Source organism: Bombina bombina, chromosome 3 (genome assembly GCF_027579735.1).
Source record: "Bombina bombina isolate aBomBom1 chromosome 3, aBomBom1.pri, whole genome shotgun sequence".
Classification (NCBI taxonomy): domain Eukaryota; kingdom Metazoa; phylum Chordata; class Amphibia; order Anura; family Bombinatoridae; genus Bombina; species Bombina bombina.
The window spans coordinates 280,172,418-280,194,399 of NC_069501.1; the positions used below are offsets into that span (position 1 = coordinate 280,172,418).

The window sequence follows — 21,982 nt, forward strand, 5'->3', positions numbered from 1 at the left end:
CGGATTGGGCCGCCGGGATACCAGGAAAAATCCCAGTAGGCCGGCAGCTGGTGGGGCTGCAGCTGCACATAGTGTGTGGAGAGCTCACTTAAACCATTCATAACGCAATCGCAAAAGATCCGCTTTTCAAACTCTAAGACAGATCTAGCACATGCTGCATAGGGAGGAATGCGAGTCATCCAGTACCACAGAGACTTACTGATAGATCGGTCAGACGCTCTGGTATGCAAAGTTGCCTAGGCACCACATCACACATGTAGGAAGTGAAAGAACGCGCGGTAGGAAAAATGTTTGAACTGCTGGACTCTGTGGACAGATTGACGCTCTTACTCCGAACACCGGTCAGTTTAATAGATCGGGTAGCTGCAGGATGAATGATTGTTTGAAACGTATATATACGTGGGCATCCATTGAACATTGTGTGGTGTGTGGTGTGTGGCTGATATTTATTTATTTTGCAAATTTAGTGCAATACAAATATTGTGTCATTGTATTATTTACGAAACCTAGAAATCTTTGAATGTGCTGGCTCCCCAGAAGAGAAGTAGGAATAGGTCTCAGGGGTGCAGCCCTGACTGATGTTCTGGGATAGCAGTGAAACAGTGAGCACCACTGGATGTGTGGTACATCACCTAAAACAATATACATTTTGTAAGAAATAATTTTATATATGGGTATGTTAAGGGGCGGGACTGGAGGGGTGGGGCTTGGCTTGAGGGGGCAGGGCTGGGCCGGTCTGTACACATTTCCAGGGCTGGTCTGATTTCCCAGTCCGGCCCTGCTCACCACATGGTGTAGCCGCCGTCTGAGCTGCCCATGAAGTAATTGCCCTTTCTCTGCAAGACTATGACATTGGCACCTTGCATGGCAGCCAGCTGTGCTGGATTTGGAGGGCAGTCAGGAGGAGGTGGCGGCACAGCTGGATTACTCCCAGCCCCAAACCTAGCACCAGCATCAAACCCTCCTTCAACAGGAACAGTGGAACCAGGAGGGTACACTGGCCTAACGGGATAGTAAGCCATTGGCATGGAAGAGGTCATTGGGGCAAACTGCATTGGCTGAGTCATTGGCAGATACATAGAGGTTCCAGGATAAGCTGAAGAGAGTTTAGCCATTTTGGCAGCAGCTTGGTGGACATAACCTTGGCGATATAGCTCAGAATATGCAGGAGGAGCATCTGTGTAGGGGGGAGCCTGTTGAAGGTGCATGCCTGGTGGGTACACAGATTGTTGATTGGGAGCCTGGTTTGGATAGGCTGGGGCAAAAGGATATTGTCCTTTGTTATTCATGGCACTAGATCTCTGTGATGTTGCTGTCTCAGTATTTTTCTCGGTTGTTGTGAGTCGCTTAGGTTTTATTTCACAGGTAAGTTTGTATTTATTTTAACTAGGTAGTAAATAGTTAATAACTATTTACTAACTAGTCTACCTAGTTAAAATAAATACAAACTTACCTGTGAAATAAAAATAAAACCTAAACTAGCTACAATATAACTATTAGTTATATTGTAGCTAGCCTATGTTTTATTTTACAGGTAAGTATTTATTTAGTTTTAAATAGGTATTATTTAGTTAATAATTGTAACTTTAATTTACTGTAGCTCTACTTTAATTATGTTAAAGCTAGGGGGTGTTAGGGTTAGGTTTAGGGGTTAATAGTTTAATTTAGGTTGTTGCAATGTGGGGGGCTGGTGGTTTAGGGGTTAATAGTTTTATTTAGTGGTAGTGATGTGGGAGGCCAGAGGTTTAGGGGTTAATAGCTTTATTTAGTGGCGGCGATGTCGGGGAGCGGCAGAATAGGGGTTAATATCTTTATTATAGTGTGGGCAATGTTGGGGTTGCGGGGGAATAGGGGTTAAAAACTTTATTATAGTGGCGGCTATATCAGGAGCGGCAGATTAGGGGTTAATAACATTATGTAGGTGTCGGGATGTCGGGGATCAGCAGATTAGGGGTGTTAAGACATGGGGTTTATTTTAGGTTGTTAGGTTTAAACATAACTTTTTTTTCCCCTAGACATCAATAGGGCTGCGTTACGGAGCTTTTCATTCCGCGATCACAGGTGTTCGTTTTTTTTCTAACCCACTCTCCCCATTGATGTCTATAGGCAAAGCGTGCACGAGCACGTCAAAACAGTGCTTGTATTTGGTGCGAGATTGAGCTCAACGCAACCATATCGCATGCACAAGCAGGCTGTTTCAAAACTTGTAATGGCAGCGCTATGGAGGGTGAAATAACGCAACTTTTTCGCTTTCATTAAATACCCTCTAACGCGCATTACTTGTAATCTACCTGATAGTTTGTACTGTCAGAAATATTTGGCTGCCTCACTACTTTAAGCAACTCAAATTATAATCCAAATTGAAAATATAGTCAGTAGAGCGCTCACTTCTTATTGCTAAGAGATTATTTCAGCCAGCTGTTTAGCTCACTTTACTATTATATTGTCTGGCACTGTGCTTATTACAAATATATTTTGCTGCCTACCAGTTAAAAGTTTCCATACTACCTTTTATTACCCCTGATGACATGAGATTAGTGAGTGTCGTACATTTTCAATAGTTTTTTTTTTTAAATAATACCCTGTTAGAAGTTATGTAGCCACAGATAAATTGCCTATATTGATGATGACAACTGGTACTACTACTCAGTTCTGATGGAGGGGCTGTAAAACTAAAGCCCACAGCCACAATAATCTCTAATCCCAAAGTTATCTCTGCCTGAAAAATGGTCATCAGCCACAGTTATCCCTAAAAATGAATGCTTTATCTAAGTGACTTCCCTTTGCTGAATACCTCCTACAAACGCTGCAATATTCCCAGAAGTTACCAACGATTAACCAATCTGAAATGTGGAAAGGCTCAATTTTTAGAGCATACCAATGCAGCCCTGTTGGGTTTATCTGATAAGGACATAATCTGCAGACTAGGCCCAAACATACGGCAGGGAACAGGCCAATGAGGGCCAATCATTTGGGAGGTTATGTTTTTTTATGCAAGACTGGAATTTTTAGTAGTCAGAAGGTCCCTATATGTTTGGGAGGCTTTCAGATATTGTAGATCCTGTAATATTTTAGGGAATTTTGCTGTTGGGCTTATGTAGTTTTTTGTATGCGTGTGTTAAAGGGATATTGTTGCAGGAGTTCTTTAGGGGAGCACTTTAAATTTGAGGGGTGTAATGCAGTGATTGGAGGTTGCATATTGAGACTAGGTAGCATAGATAGATGGTTGGTGGGTGGAATATTGATAGTTACAGTAGAAGGAGGTTGCAGTCTGGGATAATTGAGGTTTGGAGCCAGGACAGAAATAGGGATAGTTGCAGTTCGGGACATGTCATGGATAGGATTCATTGTTGTCTGGTAATGACAGTTAGTATTAATTGCAGTTGGAGAGAGGTATTACATATTTAATTATTATTAAGTGGGAATAGTGGAGTCCTCTATTCTTAATTATTATTAAGTGGGCAGAGTGGGTTCCCCTGACGATATTGAAACTTGTTTCCAAAAGACCCTCTCTTCCTGGAACACTCACTAACTGGATGTTGACCTGACCAGTAGATTCAAATGTAACAGAAGACAAATTGCAGCCCCCTATCACATTGTTTCTCCTGAAATCGCCAGCACTAGGGACCCACTCTCCCACAAAAGGACTTAGTTTGCTGACTCTGACCTATTCTAGGCTGAACTAGTAGGACAGCAGAAAGATCCAATTTTGATCAAAGTTCTATTTCTTTCATACCAAAATTTAGGATCCTGTTACACTCCAAATTTCTCCTGAAGTTTGAGTCATACCCCCTCCATGCACCCCCTTTTCCCCTAGCCTAAAGGTCATTAATGACATCCATGTACTTAAGCACATTCAAAGCCTGACCAGGAAGAGCAGTAAATAGCAAGAGGCAAAGACCCTAAAGCATTTTTGCCATTCTTTGTAAGTCTCTGGGCATTTGGCTTTCTTGTCCCCTGTACCATCCTCAGACTTCTCCGTCTCCTTCCTTGGACAACTCAAATATCTTCACGTACGTTTTTTTTGGCTACTCTGGCCTTAAGATGTGCATGAAGTGAATTAACAATACATGGGTAGGTGTCTGATGTTGCCACAGATGAAAGGCCAGAATTGGTCGCTGGCAAATATGACCCCTCCTTGACTAGCTCCCTGCTGAGCTCTCTGACCAACAGAACCTGATGCACTTGCGCCTTTATAAACTAATTTACACACTAATTGAAACAATTTTCTATGTCCCTTATCCTTAAATACTGTAGAACTATCAGAGTCCCTAGATCGAGACACACGTATGTACATGTTTATGTATATATATATATATATATATATATATATATATATGTATATATGTTTCTATATGTATATTTCCTGGGAATCATATATACATATTTATGAATGGTATTCAAGTGCCTCTATCATTAATTATTACTACAATACTGTCAGATGTCCTGTTAAAAGCTAAAAATCTCGCTTTAGGAGGTATGTGGTATATGGGATCTCTGATCATATTGTAACAATTTGGGCATTTTATTAACGTTGAATTGATTATAGCGTTATATGTATATCTATTTGCAAGTTTTGTATAGGCATGTTTTTTATTATGATTCAGTTGTGCCCGAAATTGTAAACCTCACTGCGGTGTAGTCAGAGTACTCTGCTTGTCGCACTCGCTACATAATACAGAGAATTACCAATAAGTAACAAGAGGTGTGTAACTAGCAGAGTCTCTGATTGGTCCATAGTGATGTGGGCGTGCACGTAACTTAGATCTGTCTGTAGTGACACGGGCTCACTAAATAAATATATCGGCATGCTGTAATATTATTCATTGGATCAGCTTTAAATATAATATCATATTATTATATTGGGTATTGTATTTACACAGTATGTTGTGCATTGTAGAACCAGGGACCCTGTGACCGCGCACACTATATAAGCCTAGAGAATATCACTGAGAGTGGAAAATTTGTATCTAGTGGTGTGCGGTCAACAGAATCTCTGATTCGTTCTAAGTAATTGGGGCGTTGTTCGCTATCTTGACAGTAGATTGGTTGTTAGTTTAGTTATAAGGTAGCAAGGTAGAGTGTAACAAATTGTAAAGCCTGATGAAATGGCATTGTTAGCCGAGAAACGCGTTGCAAAGCAACTTTTAAATGTTTTTAATAAACTGAACTTTTTATCACTCTTCCTTGCTCCTGTGGGTTTTGTGAACACCCATTACTAACAGCTATTGGATTCCTTATTCAGCTGTTCTTTGCAGCCTATCACGGAGGCTGTCTGGAGAAACTGGATCTTCGTTACCAGCACCTGGGCTTCAGCATTTGTTTGGCAGAGTCGCCATTGAGGAGTCAGCCAAACGGCTCTGAAGTTTCGGTCTATCTATTATTGCACTGCATGTGCATATATGTTTGTGAGTATATTACCTTGAGCACTATCGGTAGATTTTCAATTATTGGAACTTGCTGCACAAAGAGCGCCTCTTCTCTTTCTGTTTTTCAGGACACCTTTACTCCCTAGATGAATATGATTCCTCCTGGGACCCAGTGTGTGTAAAGTGTAACGACTCACTAGGTCAAGACGCTGTAGAGGGCCCAATCTTCTGCACCAGAGGGTTAACCCCAATTTCCTGACCTGATAAGGTTGTTGCTTCAGCAGCTGTGCTTATATCCGCTGTTGATCCCTTTTTTTTTATTCTGCCCTGGCGACCCTGCAGGAGCACTTTCAGAGATTGTAGTAAGAATCTTCTCCTGCACCAATGTGTTTCCTTGCACATGTGAAATAAAAGATAGAGTGGGAGTATAACAGGCTCCCACAACTGGACCAAGGGGTGCTGTGCCCCTTTCAACTGTATTCCTAGCTAAAATCTTCATTTTCAGACTAGCCATTATATTCATGTATCCCAATCTTCTATTCCTTTACACCAGACTTAATATCATTGGTGATTCTGAGACCCTCACCAGAGTGGATATTGCAACTACCTTTCCTCTAGCACCCCTGTCCCCCAATTTCCTGACCTGATAAGGTTGTTGCTTCAGCAGCTGTGCTTATATCCGCTGTTGATCCCTTTTTTTTTTATTCTGCCCTGGCGACCCTGCAGGAGCACTTTCAGAGATTGTAGTAAGAATCTTCTCCTGCACCAATGTGTTTCCTTGCACATGTGAAATAAAAGATAGAGTGGGAGTATAACAGGCTCCCACAACTGGACCAAGGGGTGCTGTGCACCTTTCAACTGTATTCCTAGCTAAAATCTTCATTTTCAGACTAGCCATTATATTCATATATCCCAATCTTCTATTCCTTTACACCAGACTTAATATCATTGGTGATTCTGAGACCCTCACCAGAGTGGATATTGCAACTACCTTTCCTCTAGCACCCCTGTCCCTATTATTATTGCGGACACCACCTACTGTATGTTTTCCTTTTTGTCCCCGCCGCGGGAACCAGTGAACCCCTTTACCTGTAATGCTTTTGCCAAGATGGCACGTGACCAGCACAAGTGCACCTATGTGTGAACCACTCCAGAAAGCTGGGCAGCAGTGGAGGAGGAGACAACTCTCACAAACAGTCGAACAGGGCCTAGAGACAACAAAGGGGCCCCCAACAGACCCACACCACTGCATGATGAAGGAGGGGCACTGTAGGTCACCACCGGAGCCAGTAGATGAACCTGGAGGGATGGATGCAGCCTCCTCGCTGCTATACTCTGAGTCCTCCAGCAGCAGAGGGGAAAATGTCCCCAATGGTGAACTAGGGAATGGATGTGGAAGGACTGAGGGGGGGGGGGGGGGGGATGAGAAGTAGGAAGAGATAAGGAAGGAACAGATGGCATGTGGGGACCCTAGAAGGTAAAAAAAGAGGAAAAACAAGGACAGAAGGAATAGAAGAAGCACAAGAAAAAGAAACAGAAGAGACAACAGAGCGAGAATAAAGTATAGGAGGCATAGAAGCAGAAGGATTGAGAGATATAGGATAGGCAGGACAAAAGGAGGACACAGAAGAAGAAGTAGAGGAAGACAAATGGGAGAATGAAAAAAAGGGAAAAGGGGGCCCAGAAGATACAGAAGGGGAACCCAAAACAACATCACCTATAGAAGCTGGAGTTGCCTTCTTTTTCCTAGCAGGTACTCTAGAATCATCTTCATAATGCCTGTGGACCTTCACAACTCCACAACATCTCTCCATGATGTCTGCAAGACAGAAAACAAGGTAAGAGGACAACTTCCTGCTTGCATAACTTTATATACCTTCTAACTCCACCCCTTCTTACATTACCACACTTCCTTATAACAAGCTTTACTTACCTGCCCATGAAAATTGTAACCTTAAGGCATTCCACCCCAATTAGGTTCAGCACTTACCTTGTGTTAGTGGCTGTTATCTGGATGTGTGTCTGTATAACACTGTGTGTTAGTAGCTATTATCTGGAAGTGTGTGTCTGCATAACACTGTGTGTTAGCAACTATTATCTGGAAGTGTGTGTCTGCATAACACTGTGTGTTAGCAACTATTATCTGGAAGTGTGTCTCTGCATAACACTGTGTGTTAGCAACTATTATCTGGAAGTGTGTATCTGCATAACACTGTGTGTTAGTAACTATTATCTGAAAGTGTGTGTCTGCATAACACTGTGTGTTAACAACTATTATCTGGAAGTGTGTGTCTGCATAACACTGTGTGTTAGCAACTATTATCTGGAAGTGTGTGTCTGCATAACACTATGTGTTAGTGGCTATTATCTGGAAGTGTGTGTCTGCATAACACTATGTGTTAGTGGCTATTATCTGGAAGTGTGTGTCTGCATAATACTGTGTGTTAGTGACTATTATCTGGAAGTGTGTGTCTGCATAACACTGTGTTTTAGCAACTATTATCTGGAAGTGTGTGTCTGCATAACACTGTGTGTTAGCAACTATTATCTGGAAGTGTGTGTCTGCATAACACTGTGTGTTAGTGACTATTATCTGGAAGTGTGTGTCTGCATAACACTGTGTGTTAGTGACTATATTCTGGAAGTGTGTGTCTGCATAACACTGTGTTAGTGACTATTATTTGTAAGTTTATGTCTGCATAACACGCATAACACTGAGTATTAGTGACTGTTATCTGTAAGTTTGTGTCTGCATAACACTGAGGGTGTTTACAAGTCATGCGGTATGGGTTTTCCATGCGCAATATGGTCTTTTCGCAATCAATTTCCATTGCGCAGATATTACAAGTCTTGTGCATGCACAATCGCCTTTTATGCAACAATCCTTTCGGCGTATGAAAAGCTGACACAGGGATTTTACATTGACATACATGCACATACATAGAGAAATATGGATTTATATGTATAGAGATGTGTTTAACTATTGAGATAATGAAAATATTTCACATTACAATCTTATGCACGTTAATCAATATCTCAGAGGGATTTTTAAAGAGATATTCGCATATAGATCTTGAGATATCTAGATATATATGTACAGTATATTCATATACATATCTCACTATAAATGGATATATGAGTCCAAAAATCATCATACATATTCCGTTACGAAAACATTCTCACAATATAAAATATTCACATTTTCATGTACACTTTCGAGGAGAAAACGTCATGGGCTTTGCGCAACAGATTAGAGTTTTAGTATTTTTTTTTTTCTATTTGTCTTCTCCATTGACTTCTATATGGGAATATGTGAACGCGCACTCGATTTGGCCGTTTGGATTACGCGGGTTAACAAACGCGAAAAATAAGTTATTTTGCAACTTGTAATACCTGCACAACCCCAAATGCGATGTGTGGTGTTTTCGCAACTGATTTGCCACATGACTTGTAATCTTGCCATGAGTGTTAGTGACTGTTATCCGGAAATGTATGCATAGCACTATGTTAGTGACTGTTATCTAGGCTTGCTGCATTTTCTAAAAAAAAAAATATCGGCCATGGTCAATAAATAATTATACAGCAAAAATCAGGAACTAAAGCTGCTAGGACTGCTTTTAAATGTGTGATTTTAAAAGTGTGTGTCTGCATAAAATTGTGAATGTTAGTAGCTATTATCAGTAAGTGTGGGTCTGCATAAAACTGAGCATGTTAGTGGCTGTGACTATTATACTATGTGTGTCTGTGTAATATTGTGTTAGTGGCTGTTATCTGGAAGTGTGTATCTGCGTAACATTTTGTTAGTGACTGTGCATCTGCGTAACATTTTGTTAGTGGCTGTTATCTGGAAGTGTGTGTCTGCATAACCAGGGCCGGTGCTAGACTATTTTGTGCCCTAGGCAAGACCAGTTACTTGCGCTCCCCCGGCCCCACCCCATGCGGAAAAAAAAAGAAGAAAAAATTAAAGCAACAAAACATGACACAGTAGGAGAGAGATGGTCTGATATTGGTTACTGGCCAGCCGGGGGGGGGGGGGTGCTGAGACTTATTGGGGTTAGGGGAGGGGACCCTGTGGCTGAGATGGGGGTTACAGGGGAACCTGGTGCTAATAATGGGGGTTACAGCAAGGGTGGCTTGCTGAGGCTGATGGTGTTACAAGGGGGACCCTGGGACTAATGGGGGTTTAGGGTGGGGGTGCTGAGGATGATTGGGTTACAAGGTGGACCCTGGGTCTTATGGGGGTTACAGGGTGGGGGTGCTGAGGCTGATGGTGGTTACAGGGGGCCCCTGGGGCTGGGGGCCTGGACTGATGGTGGTTACAGGGGGGGGCCTGGGCTGATGGTTACAAGGGGGGCCTGGGACTGATGGTAGTTAAAGGGGGGGCTGATGGTAGTTACAGGGGGGCTGTAAACCCCATCAGCCCCCCCCCCCCCATAACCACCATCTGCCCCAGACCCCCCCGTAACCTCTATCAGCCCCAGGGCCCCCCGTGTAACCTCCATCAGCCCCAGGGCCCCCCTGTAACCACCATCAGCCCCAGGCCACTCTGTAGCCATCAGCCCAGGCCCCCCCTGTAACCACCATCAGCCCAGGCCCCCAGCCCCAGGGGCCCCCTGTAACCACCATCAACCTCAGCACCCCCACCCTGTTACCCCCATAAGCCCCAGGGTCCACCTTGTAACCCAATCAGCCTCAGCACCCCCACCCTAAACCCCCTTTAGCCCCAGGGTCCCCTTTGTAATACCATCAGCCTCAGCAAGCCACCCTGGCTGTAACCCCAATTATTAGCACCAGGGTCCCCTGTAACCCCCATCTCAGTCACAGGGCCCCCTCCCCTAACCCCAATAAGTCTCAGTACCCCCCCCCCCCAGCCGGCCCGTAACCAATATCAGCCCATCTCTCTCCTACTCTAGTGCAGAATTCTTGTGCTGCAGCCTGCAGTCGTCACCAGTCTGGTCTGTTTCTGATTGAAACTGAGCCTAGTGCCAGCCCATACCAGATACCGGTGCCGGTTCAGTTATGGTCTCACCTCTGTCTGCTGGTACACCATCCACACTGATCGGCTCTGTCTAGGATCTACTTCTGAGTTTAGGGAGTGTGACAGAGAGACACTCTGTCTTCCTGCTGCCGCGCGTGAGAAGGCTGGTGCACTGCTCCAGTGAGCGGCAAAGCAGGGTGGTCACGTGATGGTGATGTTGAGGGTGCTGACGTCGCTGCCTGACCGCACAATACGAGATCGAGATAGACGATAAATTCAAGGAGGAGGAGACTCAGGAATGGCACACACAATCGCGCTAGTGGTGCTAAGCAAAGCTTATATAAAAAAAAATTCTGTAAGACTGTGCACAGGAGTGGGGTCGGCTGATCGCGCTAACTAAGCAAAGCAAAAAAAAATTCTGTAAGACTGTACACAGGGTTGGGGTTGGTTGCAGCTGCTGCGCCATAGGTGGCAGTGCGATCTAGGCGGTTGCCTATATTGCCTAGCAGGAGCGCTGGCCCTGTGCATAACACTGTGTGTTAATGACTATTATCTGGAAGTGTGTGTCTGCATAACATTGTGTTAGTGGCTGTTATCTGGAAGTGTGTGTCTGCATAACACTGTGTGTTAGTGGCTGTTATCTGGAAGCGTGTGTCTGCATTACACTGTGCGTTAGTGGATGTTATCTCTAAGTGTGTGTCTGCATAACACATTGTGTTAGTGACTTATCTGGAAGCGTGTGTCTGCATTACACTGTGTGCTAGTGACTGTTATCTTGAAGTGTGTGTCTGCATTGCACTGTGTGTTAGTGGCTGTTATCTGGAAGTGTGTGTCTGCATAACATTGTGTATTTGTGGCTGTTAAAGGGAATTGTATGTCTGCATAATACTGTGCGTTAGTCACTATTATATGCATTTGTTTATCTGCATTACACTTTCAGGTAGATTATGAGTTGTGCGTTCATCTTTTAACGCTGAAAAAATATCAACAAGGTATTAGAATAGGAATAATTTTTATTATATTGGATAATTTTGTTTGTTATTTTTTGTAATGGTAGGTTTTAGTGTAAGGCAGCTTAGGTATTTATTTTAACTAGGTAGTTAGTAAATAGTTAATAACTATTTACTAAATATTTTTTTTATTTTTTGTAAGGCGGCTGTTTCAAAACTTTTAATGACTGCGCTATAGGGGGTTAAATAACGCAACTTTTGTTGCGTTCGTTAAATTCCCTATAACGCGCATAACACGTAATCTACCTGTTTGCATGTTATTGACTTATCTGTAAGTGTGTGTCTGCATAACACTGAATGTTAGTGACTGTTATCTGTAAAAGTGTGTGCGCATAGCACTATGTTAGTGACTGTTATCTAGGGTTGCCACCTTTTCAACGCTTGCTAGCATAGATAATTATACAGCATAAATCAGGAATTTAAGCTGCTAGGACTGATTTTAAGTTCCTTAGATACACCCATCACTCACTTGTGTATTTAACTTACCAAAATTGAGACTCTATTGACGTTTTTGTGGAAATTCGGTATCTGGAGGTTATTCAAAATCCACTATATTATTTTAAGGGATATGTCCCTATATGCATTTATAAAGGGTTGTATTTTTAAACTTGTGTATGGCAATTTTTTATTAAAGGGACAGTAAATCTTAAAAATAATGTTATATAATTCTGCACATAGTGCAGAATTATATAACATTATATTAGCCAAACATTATAAAACATAATTGTACCCTATTCATTTTTAAAAAGAAACGCTGTTTTACAGACCCGCTCTCTGTACTCAGCTGAGCGGGTCTGTTATATTTACTCAGCGCATCGGGCCAGCTGTATAGTCACAGCCCGGCCCGACCGCGCCATAGCACTAAGTGCTGCTCGCTCCTGCTGTCAGACAGAGCAGGAGCGAGCTGCACTTAGTCTTATGGCGCGGTCGGGCCGGGCTGTGACTATACAGCTGGCCCGATGCGCTGAGTAAATATAACAGACCCACTCAGCAGAGTACAGAGAGGGGGTCTGTAAAACAGCGTTTCTTTTTAAAAATTAATAGGGTACAATTATGTTTTATAATGTTTGGCTAATATAATGTTATATAATTCTGCACTATGTGCAGAATTATATAACATTATTTTTAAACATTATTTTTAAAGTTTACTGACACTTTAAACTTAACTGTTTTTACCTGATTCATTCTCCCGATATTCGTGCTATTTTAGCGCTCCATCTCACCTTCTTTTATTTGCCTTAAAAATACCGGCCATGTCTATAAATAGCAGCTGGGTGCAAAATATTCGCCTAGATCACGAGTTTGGCGTTAGCCTTAAAAAGCAGCGTTGAGAGGTCCCAACGCTGCTTTTTAACACCCGCTGGTATTACGAATCTGACAGGTAAAGGTGTACCGCTCACTTTTCTTCCGCGACTCGAGGCTACCGCAAATCCCCTTACATCAATTGCGTATCCTATCTTTTTAATGGGATTTGCCTAACGCTGGTATTATGAGTCCTGGAAGAAGTGAGCGGTAGACCCTCTCCTGTCCAGACTCCTACCGCATTTAAAAGTCAGTAGTTAAGAGTTTTATGGGCTAACGCCGGAACCTATGTGAAGTTGGCACCCCATGTTTGGAAAAACTGAATTAAAATATACCATTCGTTTGTGCTGCGTTTGTGCTGATTTGTGCCACAAAAACTAACGTTTGTGCCGTTTTGGTTTCATTATTTTTATGAAACCATTTGTTTGTGCTGTGTTTGTGCTGATTTGTGCCGCAAAAATGAACGTTTGTGCCGGTTTGGTTTTGGAGATATAGCGCATTATTTTTATGAAACCCTGCCCACTTTGCACCCCATGTTATTCAATTTTAAAAACAAATATACCATTCGTTTGTGCTGCATTTGTGCTGATTTGTGCCACAAAAATTAACGTTTGTGCCGGTTTGGTTTAGGAGATATTGCGCATTATTTTTTTTATTAAATCCCGCCCACTTTGCACCCCGTGTTATGCAATTTTAAAAACAAATATACCATTTGTTTGTGCTGCGTTTGTGCTGATTTGTGCTGCAAAAAACGAACGTTTGTGCCGTTTTGGTTTCGGAGATATAGCACATTATTTTTATGAAACCCTGCCCACTTTGCACCCCATGTTATTCAATTTTAAAAACAAATATACCATTTGTTTGTGCTGCTTTTGTGCTGATTTGTGCTGCAAAAATGAACGTTTGTGCCGGTTTGGTTTCAGAGATATAGCGCATTTTATTTGCTGAAACTACGCCCACTTTGCCCCCCAGGTTATGCAATTTTTTTAAAAACAAATATACAATTTGTGCTGCATTTGTGCTGATTTGTACTGCAAAAATTAACGTTTGTGCCGTTTTGGTTTCGTAGATATAGTGCATTATTTTTTATGAGACCCCGCCCACTTTGCACCCCATTTTATTCAATTTTAAAAACAAATATACCATTTTTTTGTGCTGTGTATGTGCTGATTTGTGCTGCAAAAATGAATGTTTGTGCCGGTTTGCAGTTCTATGAAAATTGGTGTATACTGTCCCTTTAACATGACTGCACCAGAAAGTAAAATGTAAGAGGGTTAATATTGCACCAGAGAGGTAATGTGGCATTTACAGGGACAGATATGTAATGAGGCAGAGTAGGCATGTGCCTACAGGCACCCTCCATAGAGGGGAGCCCTGCCTAATTGCTGGTGTTCTGTCAACTAATTTGACAGAACACCGGCAACAACAAGGAGGGTGCGCTCTTTTCCATGACCGGTGGCTTCCGTGGGGGCAGAGAGGGACCTCGGTGTAGGCTGCCCATTAAAAAGCCTGTCCAGCACAGGCCGGCGTTTCATTGGGCAGCCTACACCGGGGTCCTTCCCTGCCACCACAGAAGCCGCCAGTAACAGAAAACATGGGGAGTGCGCTCTGTATAGTGCGCTCTGTGCCTATGGGCGCTCGAAATGTAAATCCGACCCTGGGCATCAAGGGATTAACATGGTAACATACCGGTTTATACGGCATACATGGGGTTATTGAAGAGTAATGGATTGGAAGGAGCCCAAACCATAGCTTAAGCAATTTAACTGCAAAGTGAATAAGTAGAAACCCACTACTTAATTGAAAAAGGAAATTTTCGATTAAATTGCAGTAAAGCCCTCTTCAACCCCATTAGGCCTAATAAACCGTCTTTAGCCAATTTAACCTCTTTGTTGCCATATTAATCACCTGTAATGTCATGTTAACCACAGACAGCACAATATTAACTTGCTTAGAGTTAACAAGCGCTCAAGCAAGTTTTCTTATATGTCACTTCTTTTTTAGTTGCTTTTTTAGGGGGGCATTACATCCCTGGCGATAGGGAAAAATTGTCTCGTTAGTTTTCTATGCAGCGCAGCAGTGTAGTTACGCAGCGCAACAGTCTAGTTTCAGCGTAACTAGACTGTTGCGCTGAGCAGCTACACTGCTGCGCTTCATAGAAAACTGAAACAGGTTTTTTTCCAGTTGCCAGGGATCTCCCCCATTTGTTTTTAAATATTTTTTTTCTGGTGTGGAAGTCATATCTGTTCTTTTGTATACCCCAAAGTTTTATAATTCTATTTGTACTTACGAACATTTTTGTTGTTATAATACTTTTGAATCAAAGAGTACATGTACACATAATGCGCAATATCTCCGAAATCAAACCAGAACAAATGTTCATTTTTGCAGAACAAATCAGCACAAACAAATTGTATATTTGTTTTTAAAATTGCATAACATGGGGGGCAAAGTGGGCGGGGTTTCATGAAAAAAAATGCGCTATATCTCCGAAACCAAACCGGCACAAACGTTTGTTTTTGCAGCACAAGTCAGCACAAACGAAGCCCAAACAAATGATATATTTGTTTTTAAAATTGAATAACATGGGGTGCAAAGTGGGCGGAGTTTCACCAAATATTACGCATTATATCTCTGAAACCAAACCGGCAAAAACGTTCGTTTTTGCAGCACAAATAAGCACAAACACAGCACAAACAAATGGTATATTTGTTTTTAAAATTTAATAACATGGGGTGCAAAGTGGGCAGGGTTTCATAAAAAATAATGCGCTATATCTCCGAAACCAAACCGGCACAAACGTTCGTTTTTGCAGCACAAACAAATGGTATATTTGTTTTTAAAATTGCATAACATGGGGTGCAAAGTGGGCGGAGTTTCAGCAAATATAATGCACTATATCTCCAAAACCAAATCGGCACAAACGTTCATTTTTGCAGCACAAATCAGCACAAACGCAGCACAAACAAATGGTATATTTGTTTTTAAAATTGCATAACACGGGGTGCAAAGTGAGTGGGGTTTCATAAAAAATAATGCGCAATATCTCCTAAACCAAACCGGCACAAACGTTCGTTTTTGCGGCACAAATCAGCACAAACAAATGGTATATTTGTTTTTAAAATTGAATAACATGGGGTGCAAAGTGGGCGGGGTTACATAAAAAATAATGCGCTATATCTCCGAAACTAAATCAGCACAAACGCAGTACAAACAAATGGTATATTTGTTTTTAAAATTGCATAACATGGGGTGAAAAGTGGGCGGAGTTTCAGCAAATATAATGCGCTATATCTCTGAAACCAAATCGGCACAAACGTTCATTTTTGCAGCACAAACGCAACACAAACAAATGGTATATTTGTTTTAAAATTGCATAACATGGGGTGCAAAGTGGGCGGGGTTTCATAAAACAATAATGGGCAATATCTTCTAAACCAAACCGGCACAAACGTTCATTTTTGCGGCACAAATCAGCACAAACGCAGCACAAACGAATGGTATATTTGTTTTAAAATTGCATAACATGGGGTGCAAAGTGGGCGGGGTTTCATAAAACAATAATGGGCAATATCTTCTAAACCAAACCGGCACAAACGTTTGTTTTTGAAGCACAAATCAGCACAAACGCAGCACAAACAAATGGTATATTTGTTTTTAAAATTGAATAACATGGGGTGCAAAGTGGGTGGAGTTTCAGCAAATATAATGCGCTATATCTCTGAAACCAAACCGGCACAAACGTTCGTTTTTGCAGCACAAATCAGCACAAACGCAGCACAAACAAATGGTATATTTAGGTGGCCATGCAACGAAGTTGCAGGACAACCTATTGTTATTGTCAAGATTATTAGGTGGCCATGCAACGAAGTTGCAGGACAACCTATTGTTATTGTCAAGATTATTAGGTGGCCATGCAACGAAGTTGCAGGACAACCTATTGTTATTGTCAGGATTATTAGGTGGCCATGCAACGAAGTTGCAGGACAACCTATTGTTATTGTCAAGATTATTATTTTTTTTTTTATTATTATTATTATTATTATTATTATTCCGCCACTTATTTAAATGCTTATAAAAACAACAGCATAACTCTAAAACTCATGAAACTTGGCACTATGCTAAAGATCTATGCTGTGCATAATCCTATGCAAAATAAAACTCATAGGTCATGTGATCTAGCAGCCATATTGCTTTTTGCAACAAATTTCGACAACCGCTTGAAAATCTTCTTCTCCAGAACCGCTTATGTTACAGCTGTAAAACTTGCTGTGTGTACTGCTGTACTGACCTAGAATAAAGTTTGTTCAAGAGAAGTGATTTAGTCACATGACCTAGCTGCCATTTTGAATTGTGCGAAAATCTTTAAACATCTTCTTCTCTGCAACCGCTAAGTGCAATAAAGCGCAATTTTGCACATGTGCTCCTTGCAAGGTCCTCTACCAAGTTTGTTCAAACTACGAATTTTCCATAATCAACATGGCTGCTATGAGCCATTCACCTTTTTATCGCTGTTTAATTGCGTAAATTTGCACTTTATGCATTATGTTTACACTATTTAACTATATTACAGTGTAGCAGACACATGAGTACACATAATCATGACCCCTAAAGGCAATATTGCAGTAAAAATTCGCACTGCGCAGTCGCCTTCGTGAAATAAAACATTTGCAAATTTTCATAAAACTTCTGCAAATTGTAGAGGTCTATAGTGAGCATTAGTTTGTGCAATTTGAAAGCCATACAATGCATAGCTTGGCGGCCATTTTGTTTTGTATGCGCGTTTTTAAAAAACTACAAAAATCTTCTTCTCCGAAACCGCTTATGGCACAGACTTGAAATTTTGTTTACAGAGTTATCTTATGACTAACATTCACATTTGTTCAAGAGAAGTTGATAGGTCATGTGGTTTGGCAGCCATTTTGAACTGTTCAAAAACACAACGATATTTTTAAATTAATAATAAAACAAAAACCGTTTTACAAAAATGCTTTATTTTTGCCATGTTTATTGAGATCTATGGTGACAATTATTGTGCATAATATGGAGGCTGTATATCATATGATCTGGCAGCCATTTTGTTTTATGCGAATATTTTGAAAATCTATTTTCTCTGCAACTGCTTATGTTAGAACTGTGAAACTTGCTGTATAACCTGATATTGTGACCTAGAGTCAAAGTTGTTCATGTTGAAGGAATTGGTTTCAAGCTGTGGCAGCCATATTGGTTTACGCGGAAATTTCAAAAATGTGTTTTCTTTCCAACCGCTTATGTTAAAGCTGTGAAATTTGCTGTATAACCATATATTGTCACCTAGAGTTACATCTGATCGTGATGAAAGTATTGGTCATATGGTGGGGCAGCCATCTTGAAAAACGCAAACATTTCGAAAATGTGTTTTCTTTCCAACTTCTAATTGTAAAAACTTCTATAAAGCTTTATATTGTCACTTAGCTGCTTGTATGTCATTGCAATGTCGATGCGCATGGCCACCTCTATCGCTGCTTGCAGCTATATTTAGGTGGCCATGCAACGAAGTTGCAGGACAACCTATTGTTATTGTCAGGATTATTATTATTATTATTATTATTATTATTATTACGCCACTTTTTCTATTGCCCATAACTTTTGAACTGCTAAAGCAAAGCTCTTGAAATCAGGTATGCTAGTACAGCCTATTGCTCTGCTAAATCTCATGCAATATTGAACTCATAGGTCATAAGGTTACGCAGCCATATTGCTTTTTGCGACAAATTTCGATAAACGCTTAATAATCTTTATCTCCGGAACTGCTAATGTTACAACTTTGAAACTTGCTGTGCTCAGTGCTGCTATGAACTAGATTTGCCATTGCTCAACAGAAATGCCTTGGTCACATGATGTAGCAGCCATCTTGCATTTTGCGAAAATCTTTAAACATCTTCTTCTCTTAAACTGCTTAGTGCAATAAAGCACAATTTTGCACATATGCTCCTTGCAAGTTCCTCTACCAAGTTTGTTAAAATTGCGATTTTTTCATAATCAACATGGCTGCTGTGAGACATTAACCTTTTTATCGCCATTTAATTGCGTAATTTTGCACTTTATACATTAGTTTTACAATGTTTAATAATATTACAGTGTAATAGACACATGATTACACATAGTCATAACCCTTAAAGACAATATTGCAGTTATAATTCGCATTGCGCAATCGCCTTCGTGAAATAAAACATTTGCAAATTTTCATGAAACTTCTGCAAATTGTAGAGGTCTATAGTGAGCATTAGTATGTGCAATTTGAAAGCCATACATTGCATAGCTTGGCTGCCATTTTGTTTCGTATGCGCCATTTTTACAAACTATAAAAATCTTCTTCTCCGAAACCGCTTATGGGACAGATTTGAAATTTTGTTTATAGAGTTATCTTATGACTAACATTCAGATTTGTTCAAGAGAAGTTGATACGTCATGTGGTTTGGCAGCCATTTTGAATTGTTCAAAATTGCTTAACAATATTTTTAAACTAATAATAAAACAAAAACGATTTTACAAAAATGCTTTATTTTTGCCATGTTTATTGACATCTATAGTGAGCACTATTGTGCGTAATATGGAGGCTGTATATCTTACGATCGGGCAGCCATCTTGGTTTACGCGAAAATTAATCTTCTTCTCCGAAACCGCTTATGGGACAGATTTGAAATTTTGTTTATAGAGTTATCTTATGACTAACATTCAGATTTGTTCAAGAGAAGTTGATATGTCATGTGGTTTGGCAGCCATTTTGAATTGTTCAAAATTGCTTAACAATATTTTTAAACTAATAATAAAACAAAAACGATTTTACAAAAATGCTTTATTTTTGCCATGTTTATTGACATCTATAGTGAGCACTATTGTGCGTAATATGGAGGCTTTATATCTTACTATCGGGCAGCCATCTTGGTTTACGCGAAAATTTCGAAAGTCTATTTTCTCTGCAACCGCTAATGTAAGAACTGTGAAATTTGCTGTACAGTCTTATATTGTGACCTAGATTCACAATTGCTCATTAGGAGAGAATCAGTCACATGATGCGGCAGCAATATCGGTTTTATGTTTATCGTAATTATTTGTAATTCAATACTGCCTCTTTTGAGTCAATTGCTCACAAAACACAAATTACTTATGCTAAACTCTTGAAATCAGGTATGCTGGTACAGGCTATTACAGTGCTTTATCTCATACAATATTGAACTCATAGGTCATAAGGTTACGCAGCCATATTGTTTTTTGCGACAAATTTCGAGAACTGCTTAATAATCTTTAGCCCTGGAACTGCTTATGTTGCAACTTTGAAACTTGCTGTGCTTAGTGCTGCTATGACCTAGATTTGCCATTGCTCAACAGAAGTGCCTTGGTCACATGATGTAGCAGCCATCTTGCATTTTGCGAAAATCTTTAAACATCTTCTTCTCTTAAACCGCTTAGTGCAATAAAGTGCAATTTTGCACATATGCTCCTTGCAAGGTCCTCTACCAAGTTTGTTAAAATTGCGATTTTTCCATAATTAACATGGCTGCTGTGAGATATTAACCTTTTTATCGCCATTTAAAAGCGTAATTTTGCACTTTATACATTAGTTTTACAATGTTTAACAATATTACAGTGTAATAGACACATGATTACACATAGTCATAACCCTCAAAGACAATATTGCAGTTAAAATTTGCACTGCACAGTCGCCTTCGGGAAATAAAACATTTGAAAATTTTCATGAAACTTCTGAAAATTGTAGAAGTCTATAGTGAGCATTAGTATATGCAATTTGAAAGCCATATATTGCATAGCTTGGCGGCCATTTTGTTTCGTATGCACTGTTTTTAAAAGCTACAAAAATCTTCTTCTCCTAAACCGCTTATGGCACAGACTTGAAATTTTGTTTACAGAGTTATCTTATGACTAACATTCAGATTTGTTCAAGAGAAGTTGATAGGTCATGTGGTTTGGCAGCCATTTTGAATTGCTTTCTTTTCAACCGCTTATGTTAAATCTTTGAAATTTGCTGTATAGCTATATATTGTGACTTAGCAGCTTGTATGCCATTGCAAAGTCGATGCGCATGGCCACCTCTATCGCTGCTTGCAGCTATATTTAGGTGGCCAAGCACTATAGTGCTGGACACCTATTGTTTTTGCTCAGATTATTATTATTATTATTATTTTTATTATTATTATTATTATTATTATTATTATTTTTCCGCCGTTTTTTTCAAATGCTTATAATAACAACAGCATAACTCAAAAACTCATGAAACTTGGCACAGTGCTAGAGATCTATGCTGTGCATAATCCTATGCAACATTAATCTCATAGGTCATGTGATCTAGCAGCCATATTGTTTTTTGCGACAAATTTTCACAAACGCTTGAAAATCTTCTTCTCTAGAACCGCTTATGTTACAGTTGTGAAACTTGCTGTGTGTACTGCTGTACTGACCTAGAATAAAGTTTGTTCAAGAGAAGTGATTTGGTCACATGATCTAGCTGCCATTTTGAAATGTTCGAAAATCTTTAAACATCTTCTTTTCTAAAACCGCTAAGTGCAATAAAGCGCAATTTTGTACATGTACTCTTTGCGAGGTCATCTACCAAGATTGTTAAAACTGCAAATTTTCCATAATCAACATGGCTGCTATGAGCAATTCGCCTTTTTATCATTGTTTAATTGCGTAAATTTGCACTTTATGCATTATATTTACACTATTTAACTATATTAAAGTATAGCAGACACATGATTACACACAGTTATGACCCCTAAAGGCAATATTGCAGTTAAAATTTGCACTGCGTAATCGCCTTCGTGAAATAAAACATTTGCAAATTTTCATGAAACTTCTGCAAATTGTAGAGGTCTATAGTGAGCATTAGTATGTGCAATTTGAAAGCTATACATTGCATAGCTTGGCGGCCATTTTGTTTCGAATGCGCTGTTTTTAAAAACTACAAAAATCTTCTTCTCCGAAACCGCTTATGGCACAGACTTGAAATTTTGTTTATAGAGTTATCTTATGACTAACATTCAGATTTGTTCAAGAGAAGTTGATACGTCATGTTGTTTGGCAGCCATTTTGAATTGTTAAAAAATGCTTAACGATATTTTTAAATTAATAATAAAACAAAAAATGTTTTACCAAAATGCTTTATTTTTGCTATGCTTATTGACATCTATGGTGACAACTATTGTGCATAATATGGAGACTGTATATCATATATTCTGGCAGCCATTTTGTTTTTTGCGAAAATTTCGAAAATCTATTTTCTCTGCAACCACTTATGTTAGAACTGTGAAACTTTATGTATA

General features: G+C 40.1%; 1 protein-coding gene across 1 annotated transcript; it reads right to left on the reverse strand.

The window, feature by feature from the left end:
• Positions 1-782: 782 nt before the first annotated feature.
• Positions 783-1,338, reverse strand: LOC128651601 (DAZ-associated protein 2-like). Its single transcript, XM_053704613.1, has one exon. It carries the CDS (start codon positions 1,287-1,289, stop codon positions 783-785), a length of 507 nt encoding a protein of 168 aa, XP_053560588.1. The 5' UTR covers positions 1,290-1,338.
• Positions 1,339-21,982: the final 20,644 nt, after the last annotated feature.